Below are 16,654 nucleotides of genomic sequence, written 5' to 3' on the forward strand. Positions count from 1 at the left end.
GCAGTTTGCAGTTGATAACACACCTCTTTTGGGGCAGCCTTCCGTCGCTTCTGCTGGTAGGTAGCAATCGACATCCTATTCAGCACACAGGCTCTATGTTAACGTAGCATAGATCCATTTAATTAAAGTATGATCGACATCATGCGCTCTGGCGGCATCACAAAATGTTTGAAAGGGCGGCGGAAGCCAAAGGCTTCCTAGGATTTCGTTTTTTGTCCGCCTACAACAGTCAGACTGAATTCTAGGTGTCGGTGATCTTCATCTAGCACCCACCAGTGTATACGTAAGAGCGCATCCTAAGTTTACGGTCATGAAATCAGCTGAATTTATGAAATCAAATTGCTTCTCCCCTCTAGGATTGCACTTGCTACTGCCCCAACAGCTGTGGAGCGTTCGCAACCTATTAAGACTTAGAAACTATTTTATTCTGCATACGCTACCAAATCCCTTAGCCCTTGCGTCGGTGGAGGATACAAAGACTAATAATAATGGTTGTCGCAACAATCCAATCGTATGAGGGCCCTGAAGTGTGTTAGAGCACTACATTCATCATTGCACTCCTCCGTTTTAAGTAACCATTTCTTTAACGGACCCATTCTCAGAAACTACCTAACCAAAAAATCCGAAAAAAAACAAAGGGCTGCCACTATATGCTGCCTAGGTTCCTGTTCACATAAAGTTAATAACAGTATATTACTATAATGTTTAATAACTGGCTGGATTTCTCTGAGAGTAGCTGCATTTAGAGGTGCAGCAGTTCTCATGTCTTCGTCCATAAATATTCCCATCTCATCACGCAGAACATTCGTCTGTTTTCCAATTAACACCCTGACTGGATTCCGCTGTCCAGTTTGCGTAGATCCGATCAAACTACCTGACTTCAAGCCAGTTCCGTAAATGGTGTAGGAGTAACTAACAGGTAGGATTTATTCTCTCTCTCTGTAGTCTCTTCGCTAGTGCGAGCCTCCATACGAGAACTGCCACTGTATGCACCATCCTCCGCGCGCAGCTCCATTATGGTAAAGCGCACGAAAGGTGCTGTAATTTGGTCTATTTCGTGTGAGTCTGGACCATCAATGTTCTTCACTCTCAAAATGGAGATTATGCTTTACAGTTTCCTTATATGATTGAATTCCAATCTATCGAGGAAAAAGTTGAGCACCATATGATAACTAGCCCTGAGCATCTCCAGACTCTTTTGGTTCAATTCGAATATCAAGCTGAAACCCTCCACGTTTGGTCAGACTGGTTCTTCCTGACATTCATAAATTTTATCATCTAGTGTCCGAAGCCCATACCAGGATTCTGTTCATGCCATGCCCCCTGCCTTCCTTCGTGGGCCAGGTATCCAACGTCCGACAAATTCTGTTCTGCGCAGCGCGATTTTTGTAGTGAAGTGTGGTGAACTAGGATCGACCGGCAGAACTCAAAGGTAGGATTACCTGCTGGAGCCACTTTAAGGCAGCCTCATCAGTGCACTCCAAATGAAAGAGCACATCACGAAAACCTTGATTGTTAAATTTTGGCTTCGTTCCAGCCTCCAGATTTTTTTCAACAGACACTCCCAGAGGATAATAAATTGTCCCCCTGGCATTTTGCCATACTTGAAGGAAACTCCCACAGCAGTGGTCAGAAATGAGGCTGCAACTTGCGCATACATCCTCTTCCTTCCAGCCTTCGTGTCCTTATTCCTATGCAAAGGACCAGCTTCATTGGAATCTCTCTCGCTGATTTGATCTCCCAGCACACCGGTACTAAACTCCGCGGGACCTGTGGAAGTAGACTCTGGTGCGAAGCACAATGAAACGCCCGCATTACCGCTGACAGAGGAGTCTGGTGCATCCAGTGTGGGTCTGACCGGGGTTATCAGTTTGTTTTCACCTTCCACCGAAGATTTCGCTTCCTTGCGTCCGATTTTTCTGAACATTACCGCTCCTGGTGGTGCAGCCACGTCCATGTCCTCATTCGCAAGGTGTTTCACCTTCTTTCGTAATGCCTTCCTCTACTGCTGGCTTGGAGTCTTCCCAGGTTCACCATAGTCGTGCCGTTTAGTTTCATTTTCACATACGGTCATTAAAGCAGTAGCGTCCTCGTCATCAGCTTGTCTATCTTCCACTCTTCCTGGTAAGGGTAACAGAGAACCGCCCACTATAAATAGTAAAATTTTGTATATTTATAGTGATTGTAAATAATAAATAAAGTCAATTATGGTGTAGTAAATGCGATGTTAAAAGACCACACCAACAGTTTATATATTATACGGGAACATACATGTATGCATACTAGATATAGTTTTTTATTAATTTAAGAAAATTGATAAATTTTAAAATACGGTGCAACACATAAACCAACGCACACTCGAAAGAAATACATCGTGACTCTCGCCATTTCCACTGCTTTCGACATATCTAACTTTTTTTCTGTTTATTACCCGGAATGTTTTCTTAAACTACCATCCGGAAAGCCGAAGACTAAGAGATTGTAAGAAGTGTAATTTTGGAACTTTTTATTTCATTATGCAAAACTGATGTATTTAGCAGCATTTAGAAAGATGGGCCAAATGGAAAAATAATTTTCTATACCGTTTTGAAAATTGACTGCGGTTTTAGTTTTTCATACATTTGCAGTCTTATAAAACGAACAGTTTTACCCCGGCCAGAGTTTATGGAAATAGTCTTCGTCATGAAACGCTTCATTATTCGCAAAATGAAGAGACTTTAGTATGTAGACGAATCCGTCTTTAGAGCTTATTTCGCCGAAAATGGGAGTTAGAACAATGCATCATGGCAGAAGTGTTTTTCATCCTTACCATCATCACAACAGTTACCGCAAATTCAAACAAATCTTTTTCCAGTTTCGTGGACGTTGGCGGAAGATCTTAATACCAGTTGACTTTGGACGAGATTGGTTTGATGACCGCTATTACTAGTCAATTCTGGTCGGAAAAAAATTAATCAATTTTAGTCACCGCAAAAAAAATTATAATACATTTTTTGACAGCCATTTGTAACACAACTTTGAAATATTTTTCATTAAAAAAATTGCTGAAAGTTGTTGAATGTATGCACTTTAAGATGATATAATGTTAGTATAAGAACTTTCGTAATTTTCTTTAAAAGAAATCATGAAAATTACCTATTTTTACGCTACAAATGGAGCTAACCCCCATGTGTTTGTCATGTCGGAAATATCACTTAAACTTGCAATGTATAAATGTGTGTTTGTCTAAAGATTTATCATTTTTTGTGCAATGGGAAATTTTGATTGCATTATACGCGGATTTTGATGAGGAAGGAACATCGTCTAAATCATCATCATTTGTTGTACCTGCTACCTCAATAGTAGATACAATCAAATCTGCATCTAAATAGAAAGAAAACTGCCCATCACCGCTATGTTCTAGGACACTGTCCTTTCAAATTTGAACATTTGGTTGAGGTTCATCTCGTGAAGTTAGTGTCCTTTCAGATCTTTTCGATAATTACTTGAGCAGAACTAAGACTCAAACTGAAAGACAAAACAGGAAATACAAAAGGCAAACCTGAAAACAAGTGGCTCTCATTGGCAAAGGTAGCCGTTTTTAACCTCCAAAAGGATTCGAGAAGTGATAATGTAGTCGGCAATCTTAAAAAACGAAAAGAAACCTGAACGACCTGGTAATGGCTTGCGTTAGGGGGGTTGCGTTAGTCATACGGGGTATCAAATGAAAGGTCTCGATAAGTGCTTTTCGAAGCCGATCTTGGTTTTGTTGGAAAGGTGGGGAGTGCGGGGGGTTGAAAATGATCATTTGTTTAAGGGGGCCATTCTCAGAAACTACTCAACCGAAAAATGTGTAAAAATAAGAAGGCTGCCACTATATGATACCTCGGCTCCGAAATACCTTCCATACCGATATCTGTTCAAATAAAGTTAATAATAGTAAATTACCATAATTTTCAGTAATTGGCTGCAAAACCTCCCTTAAGTTCACCCTACACCACCCCCAATTTTGCAGTAATGTAGGCTATAATATATAGCAGCATCTTACTAAGTTTGGTGTTAATCGTACTGTTACTGACAAAGTTATAATACGTCAAAATTGCTGCTTCTTTGGAAATCCAAGATTATAAATGTCAAACTCACCCGAAAGTGGATACTCTTACATAATATATGCATATATTTACGTGCTACGTATTAAAAAATACACAAAACCTTTGGTACCTGAAGCGTCCAGCTTCCGGTTTCCCAACTTGTTGTTAAGTGTTAATATTACTGCTGGAAACCTGAAATTTGCATTACAAATATGATTAAATATTAAAAAACTATGAATAGAAACCATTCTCAAAATTCTATTATATAATCTTGATCCTAATGCTCATCTGATGTAATAATTCTAGGTCTGGTCTTAAAGAATATTTATGTGTGGGGACAAATTACAACTACAGCGAAGACATAACCTCACGCGGACGAGTAAGCTTGAAGAAAATTGAAAAGTTATAAAACTAATTTTTTTTACATTTTCAATAGATTCTCATCTATGATATAATTGAAGTAGTACCTGAGCCTGGAAAGCCTTTAACAAAATTCAAACTGAAAGAAGTGTACGTGAAAGAGCAAAAGGGGCCCGTTTCAGCGATCACTCATGTTTTGGGATTTTTGGTAACAGCTGTGGGTCAGAAAGTAAGTATTCAAATAGCAGTCAAAAGTGAGTGGCTTATATGGTATAGTTTATCCTGAATAAAAATAGTTACATCATTGGGTTCCAGATTTTTTTAGACACCAGCTCACAGTACACCGTTTTTTTTTTTTAAATATTTATATAATGTCAAAATAAATCCTTTCAGATTTATATATGGCAGCTGAAAGATGACGATTTAATTGGCGTAGCCTTTATCGATACAAACATCTATGTCCATCAGATGATTTCGGTGAAATCCATAATATTGGTTGCAGATGTTTATAAGTCAGTGAGCATTATACGTTTTCAGGTAGAAACTTTTATTCCTGCAGAAAATATCACATTGCTTCAAATCGACATTGTTTTAGGAGGAATACCGAACTTTATCATTGGTGTCGAGGGATTTCCAAGCACTTAATGTCTACGATATTGAATTCATGGTGGATAATATGAATTTAGGTTTCCTAGTGTCGGACAGTGAAGAGAATTTCATTATATTTATGTATCAACCAGAGTCCAGAGAATCATTTGGAGGTAAACCTTCAATTATTTGTTTATCATCAGTAGAAAGCGTTGATTCGTTCTGTTCCAAAGGGGAAACAAATTGAGATAATTTGCAGGAACACTCATTCATTTGTTTTCTATTTCAAGGGCAAAAACTACTACGCAAAGCCGATTATCACTTGGGTCAAAAAGTTAACGCAATGTTTCGAATACAATGCAATCAAAGGCAGAATATGACATCCCGAAATAATTTGAGCTACGACAAGAAGCACATGGTGGTTTTTGGTAAGGAATCAATTTTAATAATCACACTTAGAACGTTTCATAATTATTTCACTTTGAATCCTAGCTACTTTGGATGGTGGCCTAGGATATTGTCTGCCATTGCCCGAAAAAACATATCGTCGTCTTCTCATGTTGCAGAACGTGTTGTTGATCCATAGCGAGCATTTATGCGGTCTTAACCCAAAATCGTTCAGGTAAATGCTTTATAAAAACACAATAGTGTTTACTGCTTAAAGTTAAATACTTATATCAAACATATTTGACAGGACTATTAAAAGCAGCAAAAAACTACAATCGAATCCTGCAAGATGTATTGTTGATGGTGATCTTGTTTGGTCATATTTGGATTTACCGTTCACTGAAAAACAAGAAGTCGCGAAAAAGATCGGCACGAAAATGGAAGAAATCTATGCAGATTTATTAGAAATCGAGAATGTTACACTTGCATTTTAAAAATGTTTAATAAACTTTTTTTTTTTTAAATTCAAACAAGTTTTGGATATTGATTCCTATTATGGAGATTACTCATTTCAAATTAAGTTAAAATTGTGTACAAAGTGTCAATGAATATGATGGTTGAGAACGAGCAAAAGGATCATTCGAAGTGACTATCATCAATTACGAGGTTAGAGATAATCCCAATACCGGAAAAGTGGAGAGAGTTGACCTTGCGGGTCCGCCAGCAACTAAGTGTCCCATAGATATGCGCTTGCAGTCCCCTGTGTTTGTCACGCTTTAGAATATGTACACGTCTGTCCAATTCATGTCATTTTTGAAACTTTACGGGTTTAAGTACCATTGTGCATTGGATTCACACCAGGATGGATCAAAAGTTCAAAAAATTAGGAAACCACAAGAAATTACTTAAACCAGCGCGAAATCAAATTCAAATAATGTGAGACTTGATGGAGCGTAGCAGCTGCACATGAATACGCCGCTGATTTTTGTCCACACAAAGCCACTAGCCGACTGTCTCATGGTATATTGTATGACTTGTGACCACGCGCCTATATTGTTGCTACACCAGTCGAATCGATGCCCTTACACTACCATAAAGGTTTGTAGGGTTCACTTCTGACGTCAATTCCCAGGTTGGATTTATAAATTGTCTGTGTAAGCAAATCCTGAGCGACCCTGCAATGATTAAAATTTATTTGAAATAATTTCTTTTTTTTTCACTGCAATTAACTCCTTTCTGAATTCCACTTCCGGCAGCAAGCCGGTGATCCGCTATATGCATTTGGGGTCCCTCTTGCTCCTTCCTCCTTTCATGAGATCTCTTAGTCTAGACGATAAACAACCCATCCAATTCGAACAACTTCTGCGCTTTGCATTTTTGTCGGTTGTGTGCCACCATTGGCATTTCTCAAAATCACTATAGAGACTTCTCCAAATATCTCTAACTCAAATAATTGTTTCAAGGTAGCGATCGAATCCCTTACACTGTATATAATAATATTAATCGTAGGCGCAACAATCCATATTGGATCACGGCCTTGAAGTGTGTTAGAGCACTTCATTCAAGGCCGTACCGGTACACTACAGTAACACTGTAGGAGGCAATGTGGTCAGCATTGAGCTCGCCCGAGATTATTACCCTGATTTGACTGATGTATTCATTCACAGCTGAGTCAACTGGTATCCGACGTCAAATCAAGATATAAATCCCACTGCAACCAGTGAGATTCGAACCGTGACCGTCCGTACGACCGCCTTATGCTGTAACCACTCAGCTATCCGGACACAACTGTATATAGATCTCATGTTTTTAGAAGGGACATTTTCCCCCAAGCGAGTTTATACCTTAGTTAGGGAAGCCGTCAGTTTATCCCATGGTCGATTGTTTCAGTTCAAACATGAAATCCTGTTTCTGGGTCCTTCGGATCTCGCTAACATTTCCGCCTCCCTTGGTAGAGATTACAATTGTCTCTGGGCGGTGTGTTTTGAACCTTTTCATTCACGACCTTGGTTTAGCGACGGCTTCCATTTCCTTTGGATTTTATTTTGCTAACCGAAGTTCGCACTCAAGGCACGTGTTTTTCCCCCATCGAACTTTTAGTTCTATTTTTTGGACGGACCAGAATGCCTTTTTTCCTTTTATACACCTATTGACTCCCTACAGATTCCCCCTCTTTGCGTTGCACCCTTTTATTTGGCCGTAAGTTGATGATCGTGCGATTTGGTGTTACTGGGGTCACCTGCCCTACTGTTAAGACACAGTTTCGGCTCCTGCAACCTATTACAAAGGACCATCATGGGTCTCACCATGTTTTTAATGGCTTAATGCACATATTGCTTGCCTTTAACAAATTCTTCTCCGTTCTGCCGAATAAGGGCTATGCTCTCAATGTTTTGGCGGGATTATTTCTTCTACACACTGGTTCACCTTCAATACTTTTCTCTGAGCTTTGTCTTCCATCGTCATCGGCATTGCAAGGATATCTTAAAATTGGTTCATAACTGTTGCACAGATTTGGTAAGTATCGAAATCGCCTTTTTCGGTCAGCGATCTCCATTCAGTACACCATTCTTCGGCTTTGTTATTGGTGTTCTTGGTAAAGTCATACTTCGCTTGAACACTTCCTTCTCCTAATCTAAATTACTTGTAGCATTAAGTGCGATGATAGCCAAGTTGTCCACCATCGAGGCACTACGGTCGAGGGTTAGCGACTTGCCGCTTGGTCGTTCACAAAAATTACCGGCACTGAGGTTGCCAGCACCGTTTTATATTATGATTAAGAGGGTGTGAAATTGGCTTCACCGAACATAGTCATACCGGGTATGAAATGAAAGGTTTCGATTAGTACTTTCTGAGGCCGGTGTAATAAATAAATAAAGTTAATAATAGTACATTACTATTTTCCTGGGAAATTGACTGAAAATCTCCTTAAGTTCATCCTAGAATATAGGCCATATTATAAAGCATAATATTATCAAGTTGAATAAAAATGCTTTTATTACTGAAAAAGGTATAGTAGGTCAAATTTACCTCTTGCGTAAATTTACTGCAACTAGAAACATTGACAAGAAAAGAAAACAACACATTTTACATATGAATTGTATTAACCCTTCTTGTAACACCACGTCTTTCCGGATATTTTTTGAGATTGTTCGGTCATTATTCATTATTTGATATGCTTGATTCTTTTTAAGTTTTTGTATAAAACAAAACCTTATTAAAATCGGTTTACCGTTATAGCGATTGACACCAAATTTGGTGGAAAGATGGGAACTGTGAACGCTCACGCATACAGTGAGCTACATCCTTTTACGTCGAATTTAAGGGGGAGGGGGTTCCCCAAGCAGGAAAAAGGGGGGTGTAATTTTTTTTTAACAAATATTATTATTATTCTGTTAAGGGAAAGTCGCACCGCGTCCTTGAAGAACTATTGTGCCGTTTTTACTGGTTATAGTGTACCTATTGATCATTGTATCTCAAGCAGGCCTATAGCCGTTAGGAATTTTAGTATGTTCCCTACTTCCAGATCTTTCAGCTTTGCATCTGGTAGTAAGTGTTCTCCCAGATACCTCGACCTACTTTGCACAAGTGCCGGACACTGTCCCAGGACGTGTATAGAGGTTTCGTCCTCCTCACAAAACCTGCAGGCAGTGTCCGCAGATATCCCTAGCTTCCCTAGGTGATAGTTCAGTCGACAATGACCAGTGAGAATTCCCACTATGATTCGGAGGTTCTTTTTGGTGAGGTTTAAGCAATCCTTTGTATGCATGGGTTCGTATCTCCCAATAAGCACCCTGGACTGCTCCATCCCTGGTAGGCCCGCCCAATATAGTTCCCTCAACCGTTTCTCTTCGTTTCTTAGATTCATATCCATGAAACCGTTTCCGATTCCACAGAAGGGTTCTGGCCCGTGTAAAGGCATCCCTGCTCCCTTCTTGGCTAGTTCATCCGTTGCCTCGTTGCCTGGAACCCAAAGTATCCAGACCTTGTTGGACGAGTCTCTCAAGGCATTCCCATACCAGTTTAGAGTTCACCTGATTGGACCCAAGTGCCTTGATCGCTGCTTGGCTATCGGTGAGAATAGCTATGTTCTGCCCCCTGTAGTTCCTTTGCAGATTAAAGGAGGCACATTTGTCTATGGCGTAAATTTCCGCCTGGAATATGCTAGTGTACCTGCCCATTGGCTCAAAGTACATTTTCCTTGGACCAATGACACCGGCACCCGCTCCCTCTGCTGTGAGGGATCTGTCAGTGTACCAAGTAATCAACAAATATAGTCATGTGGGGTACTAAATGGAAAGTCTTGGTTAGTACTTTCCGGAGCCGGTCTTAGTTTTGACATTTACTGGAAAGGTAGGGGTGCAGGGGGTTGGAATTGATCATTTCTTTAACGGGCCCATTCTCAGAAACCGAAAAATCAAGAGGCTGCCACTATATGATACCTGGCTCCGAAATACCTTCCATAGTGATATCCTTTCAAATAAAGTTAATAATAGTACATTATTATAATTTTAAGTGATTCACTACAAAACCCCCTTAAGTTCATCCTAGCACCACGAAATGCAATAATGTAGGCCACAACATAGATCATGATCCTACCAAGTTTCGTGGAAATCGCACTATTACTAACAAAGTTACAATAGGTCAAATTTGTCGTTTCTTTGCAAATTCAAGATTATAAATGTCAATATCACCCGAAAGTGGATACTCTCACATAATATATGTATATATTACGCACTATGCACTAATGGGGACAAGGCATACTCAGTTGTCTTTATATAAGAAATACTGAAAACCTTTCATAAATGAAACGTCCAGCTTCCGTTTTCCTGACTTTTTCAGATATTTTCGTTGAATAGTTTCTGAGAATGGGTCCGTTGAACATATAATTCACTGTATGCGTGAGCGTTCACCGTTCCCACCTTTCCACCAAATTTGGTGTCAATCATTACAATCGTCTCCGAGAAAAATGCATGTGACGGACAGGAAGACAGTAAACCGATTTTAATAAAGTTTTGTCTTACACAAAACCTTAAAAACACTACTAATGGTTGGTCCATTGTGCTCTGCTCTTAAGATATTTTTCGAAAATAATTATTTTTTCAACGTTGGTGGCCAGTTAGTAGAAAAGGGAGATTGGTGTAATTGAAGTTTGGTCTTTCAAGAGCTAGTCAATATAAACAGCTATACTGCAACGTTCAGAATTCAACCCCTGCGTGAATTGTGTAAGTGTAATAAACGTGTAAGTGATTTACGGAAAACTCGGTAAAAACAAGGCAGGCGAAATGCACCGTAAGCAACTTGACAGATGTGAGATTGATTTTTTTAATTTTTTCGATGATTGCGCTGTTACTGAAAAGAAGTAATCGCCATGACCCTGTCAGATTACCGGATCGATGAATGGAAGGAATTGAAGACTCTTTTGACCGCAATAGAGCGAAAGTGCGGGACCTTAGGAAGTCCTGGAGGGGAGTTGAAACGCATTTCGAGAACGTGGTTGGTTGGCGGGCTATGACCCATTATAGGATGAATGGTGATTTTTATCAAGCAAGCGCACTCTTGTTGCTTCTCTTCGCTCTGCCATGAACACTGTCACGCGAGACATCCAACAAATACCGCCGCTACCAAGTTGATCTGAAGCAACTCCCCCGAAAGTGAAGTGATCATTGCAGTACGATCTATCACTGAATCTGAATAAGATAAAGAGTTTTTCACGACTGGACCCAGTGAAACATATGTCACAGTGACCGCAACCTAACTAGAACTGCATACCGGATCGGTGTTTTCGACCTTTCACCGAAAGTTCCAAATTTAAAATGTAACCCGGCGTCGTTCGCCCTGCCGTCTTCTGTGATTTTCAGTATCAGCCGACCATCAAAGGTAATAAACGCCGCGTCACGGTAATGGCGACAAAGATGTTCTCTTCGATTACTAGCGCAACACCTGAAGTGAGGACATGCAATTAATATGCAGTTGCACTCATCATGGATCTGGGGCTGCTCATCAATGAACGCAAGACAAAGTATAATATATGGTGGTAACGTCAGCACCGAAGACGAATCAACCAACCACAACCAATCAACATCAAACCGCACTGGTCGAACCGGAAGAATAAGAATAGGAGAATACAACTTTGAGACCGTTGACAATTTCTCCTATCTAGGGTCGAAAATCACAACCGATAACAGCTACGATGATGAAATCCGCGTACGGTTGTTGTCAGCCAACAGAGCCTATTTCACCTTACGAAAACTGTTCAACCGTCTCACCATAGGGTCAAAGCTCTTACTGTACAAGACTATGATCTTGCCAGTCCTCATGTATTCCTCGGAAACTTGGGTTCTTAGCAAGAAAATTTGCGAACTCTTGGCCGCGTTCGAGAGAAGAATCCTCCGAAGAATTTTTGGCCCCTACATGAGGATGGACGATTCCGTAGCTTACACAATGACGAAATCTATGAGCGATACCATGATCGCCCGGCTGTGGATAAAATCCGGCTCAATAGGTTACGGTGAGCGGGTCACTTAATCCGTATGGATGAGGATGATCCCACCCGGAAAGTGTTGTTGCGCCGTTGATGATGATGATGATAACTCATCATGGAGAAGCCGCAAGATTAGATTCGATTATACGATTACATTTTCTACACTGACGGGAACTCGGTAGCTAATATTGACCTAAACATCCAATTTAACAGGAAACGACAAAAGGCCGGCCGAAACAGCAAAGTCTTGATGCGCTAGATGGCAATTTAACAATCTTTTGATGGCACCCGGATCGGACTGGACCCAGACCGCTCCCGGCGGACCAAGTAGACAAATTTATTAAGTTTCGTTCGTGCAACTCGAGCGCCATGACCAGTATTTTCGATAGGTGTTTTCGAATATTTGCACTACTTACCTGTCGACAATTCACACAAGTTATTAAAATAAATGAAAAATTAATTTCCCTGGGATCAGCGATATTTACCGTTTATCAGAGGGTACAGGATTCTTATATTCTTCGAAGCTTTGACAATAATTTGTTGAACCTTTTTCTTATTCAAATGTCAGATTTAATTTCTCATATAATAACTTTAGTTTTCCATTTTGGGGGTGCCCTCGTACATTTCCTTTCACTCCTTTGTGGAGTATAGGGCATCTACAGTTCCTTGGTTATTTTTATGTTTTCAATGTTGCTTTTTGGTTCAGTTTCATTATCATTATCAATTAAAGCTATGTAAATGATAAGCTCAGAGCAGCGAGGCAAACACAAGATGAACACAAATATCCGTCGCGACTGAGATTCGAGCCAAATAGTCAAGTCAAGCGAAACCAATCTTTCTTCCGATATTTGTATTTAATATTGTTGAGTACATTCAATTCAAAAAAAGGAATTACAAATCTGTACTATAAATAGCAATAACATTCATATAAATAATGCCCTAACATAACATTAGTCAGTTTAAAATTAATTAAGTACGTTTCGCTACATATGGTAGACATATAAAATTTTCAAATTATAGACCTAATTTCTTATTCGATCTTTCATAATGAATTTAATTTTTCTTATTTATGCCAGTGATTCCAATATGTCTTTTAACTTGTGAAAGCTCCGCTTCCAGGGACTGAATATGTTTTTCATGAAAGCCAACAAGTGACTTGGCTTCTTCATACTTTTTCTTATATAAGGTTAGTTCCTTTAATACAGGATCAGCAGCAATGTTCTGAAAAGGTTCAAAAAGTTACAAATGTTCAAGCCATCTGACGAAAGAGCTCATTGAATCGAGTAAAACTAAAGAGTCTTCACCTCTGTGTTTATGTTACGAGAAACAGGACGATTGCTCGCATAGTTTTCCTTTTTAGATATTTCATTTTCCAGCTCAGCTATCCTATTATTCCTTAACCTGCACAATCTCTTCATATCTTCGTACTTCTGCTGTAACTGTGCAAGTTCAGCTCTCGCCTGTGGAGTTCAGATTCGGTTCAACACTTCATTCCTTATTAGCACACATTCAACATACCTTATTATTAAGTTCATTTGATTGTTCATCGAGTGCAGTCTGTGAGTACTGATCTACAAATATTGTCCTTGATCTACGTATGCACTGATCACATTTTTTGGTTTCTTTGTACAGTTCTGAGATCTTCACTCGCAATTTGTTTAATTCTTTCCGCATTTCCTTTTTCTCCGCTTCTTCTTCCTCTATCACTCGCTTTAGTGCTTCACACTCGTCCTTAAGAGGGTGAAGTTTCGATTCCATTCGAAGAGTATTAATTTGACAATCTTTTATTAGGAGAGCATTTTTCGCTTCAATCAATTCCTTGTTTAATTGCTCACAATTACATAGTTTATCTAATAAAAGGCAAATTAACGTAATCTGTTGCTTCGAAATTTTATTTTATGCTTCAAAAATTTACCAGTGGGGATGGTCATTGTGCCAGTGTCGCGATAATCTAACCAAGACAACGACCGCGACTCATCGTGGTTACTGTAGCGTTTCGCTTTCCGTTCCTTCTGGGTAGTCTTCCTTGAATCCTGCAGTTCAACAGTCAAGGCCTCATTCTTCAGCTAGAAAAATAGTAAATTCGTCAAAATCCAAATTGGGCGTTATATATCATAGAATTCGTGTTTTCAACAACTATAGACAGTTGGTTAGTTTCTTGATTGGAATATTTTAAGATATTAGTAGCCTAATTGTTAGAAACGCTTCTGTGAAATTTCGCATATTCGACATGTAGAACACCTACCCGTAGCTCATCATTTTCCCCTAATAGTGTCTTAATAATTTTTTGTTTCTCGGCGTCGCCTGTGTTAAATTTGTTAGACCTAAAGTAAAACCAGATAAGTTTCTCAAACATTGTATTGGAAAAAAATTAAGAGGACCAACCTTTCATTCACTTCAGTTTTTCTACTCATTTCTGAAATCTGGGATTTCAGCACATGAATTTCTTGTTGGTATTGCTTCATCTTGTAAATATGCATTTTTTGCATCTCGTGAAGTTGCTTAAGGAGTTCCTCGTTTTCTTTGCCTGCAAATATTTATAATTAGAATAAATTTCAAGCGGAGTTCCTGTTAAAATAACCAGAAGTTGCACCAGCAGACTTCCCTCCACTCTTCAAAGATTCTAACTCTGCCAACAATGACTGATTTTGGGCTTCTTTGGAAATCAACTCTTGCTTCAATTCCTCATTTTCTTTCTTCATTCGATTGAACTGTTGAATTTGAGTTTCAAGTTCTCCTTTCATTTTAGTAAGTTTAGCAGAGGCTTTTGCAAATTGCTCTTTATGCGTTCCAATGATAACTTCCTGTTCTGTTTGTAAACGTTTAATATCCCTTTCCAACGAGGTAACAGTATCCTCGTAATCTGATATTCTAACATTGAGATTTTTCTGAAAAGCGATAAATATATAAAAGCTTATTCCTATGCGGATGATAGCTTCATCAGCAATACTTAAAGAAACAAACTTACATTTTCCGAAAGAAGTTCTAAATATTTTCGCTCCAACTCCTCATACGAATGTTTAGAGCTTTCTAACTGCCCATTTAACTCTGAGACGAGTTTTTCCATTTCCTCGGCACGAGCGTTCGCTTTGTCCAGTAGAGTCTGTAACAGACCTATCTCACCAGTTATCATTTCCAGTTTTTCAGTTAGCACCAGATTTTGTGAACGAACATTAGTTAATTCGGCGACTGTCAGTTCACACTCTTCCACCAGTTTGCGTTGGAACTCATTTTCCAGCTGCCCCTTCACCTCCAATAATGAATCGCGTTCTTGTTGCAACTCCAGAAGATTGTCCGCTGCTTTATCCATTTCTTGTTTTAGTGAATTTATTTTTGTTTCACTGCATTGCAGCTCATGTTTGGTATTTTCTAAGGCGGATTTAAGCTCGTGGTTTTCCTTCCTACTTTCTTCGTATTTTTCTTCTAGATTGCTTTTGTCAGTTTGCAAAGTCTCAATATTTTCCTCAAGTAATACATTTAGATTTTTCAAGTTAGAAATTTCAGCCACACGTTTAGTATCATTTTGTTTTAAGCCTTCAATGTTCTTTTCAGCTCTAGATAGGTCCATTTTCAAAGCTTCTACTTCATTAGCAAACCCAAGTTTTCCATTCCTAAGTGTAAGTATTTCTTCTGAAAGTTTATTATTGACTTCATTCAATGCATTTATCTCGTCTGCAAGACTGATTTTCTCAGTTTTAATTTCTTCATTTTCGGATTTCAACGACTGAATAGAATCTTTGTATTCTGAAAGAGAATCTTGCAATTTTTCTTTGGTTTGTACGAGCTCCTCGTATTTCTTTTCAAAAGCTAGTTTTTCTCTTTCATAGTTGACCTTTTCACGTTCAACTGAATTGCTAAGTTCCACGAATTTGTTTTTATCTTCTCTCAGAAGCTTCAATTCTGATTCCAGTTCGTTGACCATTGTTAACCTGTCCTCGTTCTGCTGCTTGAGTCTAGTGTTCGCTTCGTTCAATAGATTATAACTTTCACTGTTGATGAAATTTTGTGACATTATTCGAGCAATTTCAGAGTCCTTTGCTTCAAGCTTCTGCTTAGTTAAATCGATGAAAGCTTGTTGCTCTTCCAGTTCTTTCTTGAGTTTCTCGAAATCTTTGAGAGACTCAGACAGTTCTGCATTTTTCATTTCTAAGGAGTGAATTTTTTGCTTGTGATTGTCAATTTTTTCTTCAAAGTCACATCTTGTTCCCTCCACATATGTAAGCTTTTCATTTGTTGCTTCCTTTTCGAATCGCATTTCTTCGAGCTGTTTTTGTAACTGTGTAACCTAATAAGTAATATCAAAAAAGGATGTAATGAAAATCACGATTATATCAATTTTGGTTATATTGAAATTGGTAGTCAGCACTCAAAATAATCAGTGAAAACCACACTACTGATTTGGCGATTTCACCAAGTATGAGGAAGACTCTGCACGTGTTCGCAGTCGACAGTCATTTCTATGATAGATACTGACTTGAACAATCACAAAACATGGCATCTCGCAGTAACAAACAAGGCAGGAAAACGGAAGCTAGATGTATAAGATTTTGTTTGTTTCTTATGTAAGTATATTTGAAAACAGGACGATCCCATTTTTACGTACCTCTTAATATATAAGTATGTACATTTAACAAGTCAAGTTACACACATGATATTTTGTGTTTTGGATTGCAGTCAATTTAGACGGAAAAGACAACTCTCGGCTACTCTAACTTTATTAGCAATACGATTGATCAAACTGGGGGATATCATGTTTCATACTGCA

At 38.9% G+C, this 16,654-nt stretch overlaps 2 protein-coding genes across 2 annotated transcripts in view; one reads left to right on the forward strand and one right to left on the reverse strand.

Moving 5' to 3' along the window:
* Window positions 1-5,899, forward strand: part of LOC119646382 (cleavage and polyadenylation specificity factor subunit 1) — a 30,623-nt gene extending 24,724 nt beyond the window's left edge. Inside the window, exons 17-23 of the mRNA XM_038046826.1 lie at window positions 4,377-4,449; window positions 4,507-4,659; window positions 4,824-4,967; window positions 5,026-5,191; window positions 5,309-5,446; window positions 5,511-5,640; window positions 5,713-5,899. Of these exons, the coding sequence (XP_037902754.1) occupies window positions 4,377-4,449; window positions 4,507-4,659; window positions 4,824-4,967; window positions 5,026-5,191; window positions 5,309-5,446; window positions 5,511-5,640; window positions 5,713-5,899 (991 nt within the window). The remainder of the gene's footprint in view (window positions 1-4,376; window positions 4,450-4,506; window positions 4,660-4,823; window positions 4,968-5,025; window positions 5,192-5,308; window positions 5,447-5,510; window positions 5,641-5,712) is intronic.
* Window positions 5,900-12,724: 6,825 nt separating this feature from the next.
* LOC119661246 (kinesin-like protein KIN-7I) overlaps window positions 12,725-16,654 on the reverse strand; it is a 51,037-nt gene continuing 47,107 nt past the window's right edge. The window contains exons 10-17 of the mRNA XM_038070485.1: window positions 14,858-16,174; window positions 14,471-14,777; window positions 14,275-14,416; window positions 14,135-14,213; window positions 13,805-13,955; window positions 13,408-13,739; window positions 13,194-13,349; window positions 12,725-13,110 (exon numbers count right to left, since the gene is read on the reverse strand). Coding sequence (XP_037926413.1) covers window positions 12,943-13,110; window positions 13,194-13,349; window positions 13,408-13,739; window positions 13,805-13,955; window positions 14,135-14,213; window positions 14,275-14,416; window positions 14,471-14,777; window positions 14,858-16,174 — 2,652 coding nt within the window. The 3' untranslated portion in view covers window positions 12,725-12,942. The remainder of the gene's footprint in view (window positions 13,111-13,193; window positions 13,350-13,407; window positions 13,740-13,804; window positions 13,956-14,134; window positions 14,214-14,274; window positions 14,417-14,470; window positions 14,778-14,857; window positions 16,175-16,654) is intronic.

The sequence above is a fragment of the Hermetia illucens genome, chromosome 1, assembly GCF_905115235.1.
Source record: "Hermetia illucens chromosome 1, iHerIll2.2.curated.20191125, whole genome shotgun sequence".
NCBI lineage: Eukaryota > Metazoa > Arthropoda > Insecta > Diptera > Stratiomyidae > Hermetia > Hermetia illucens.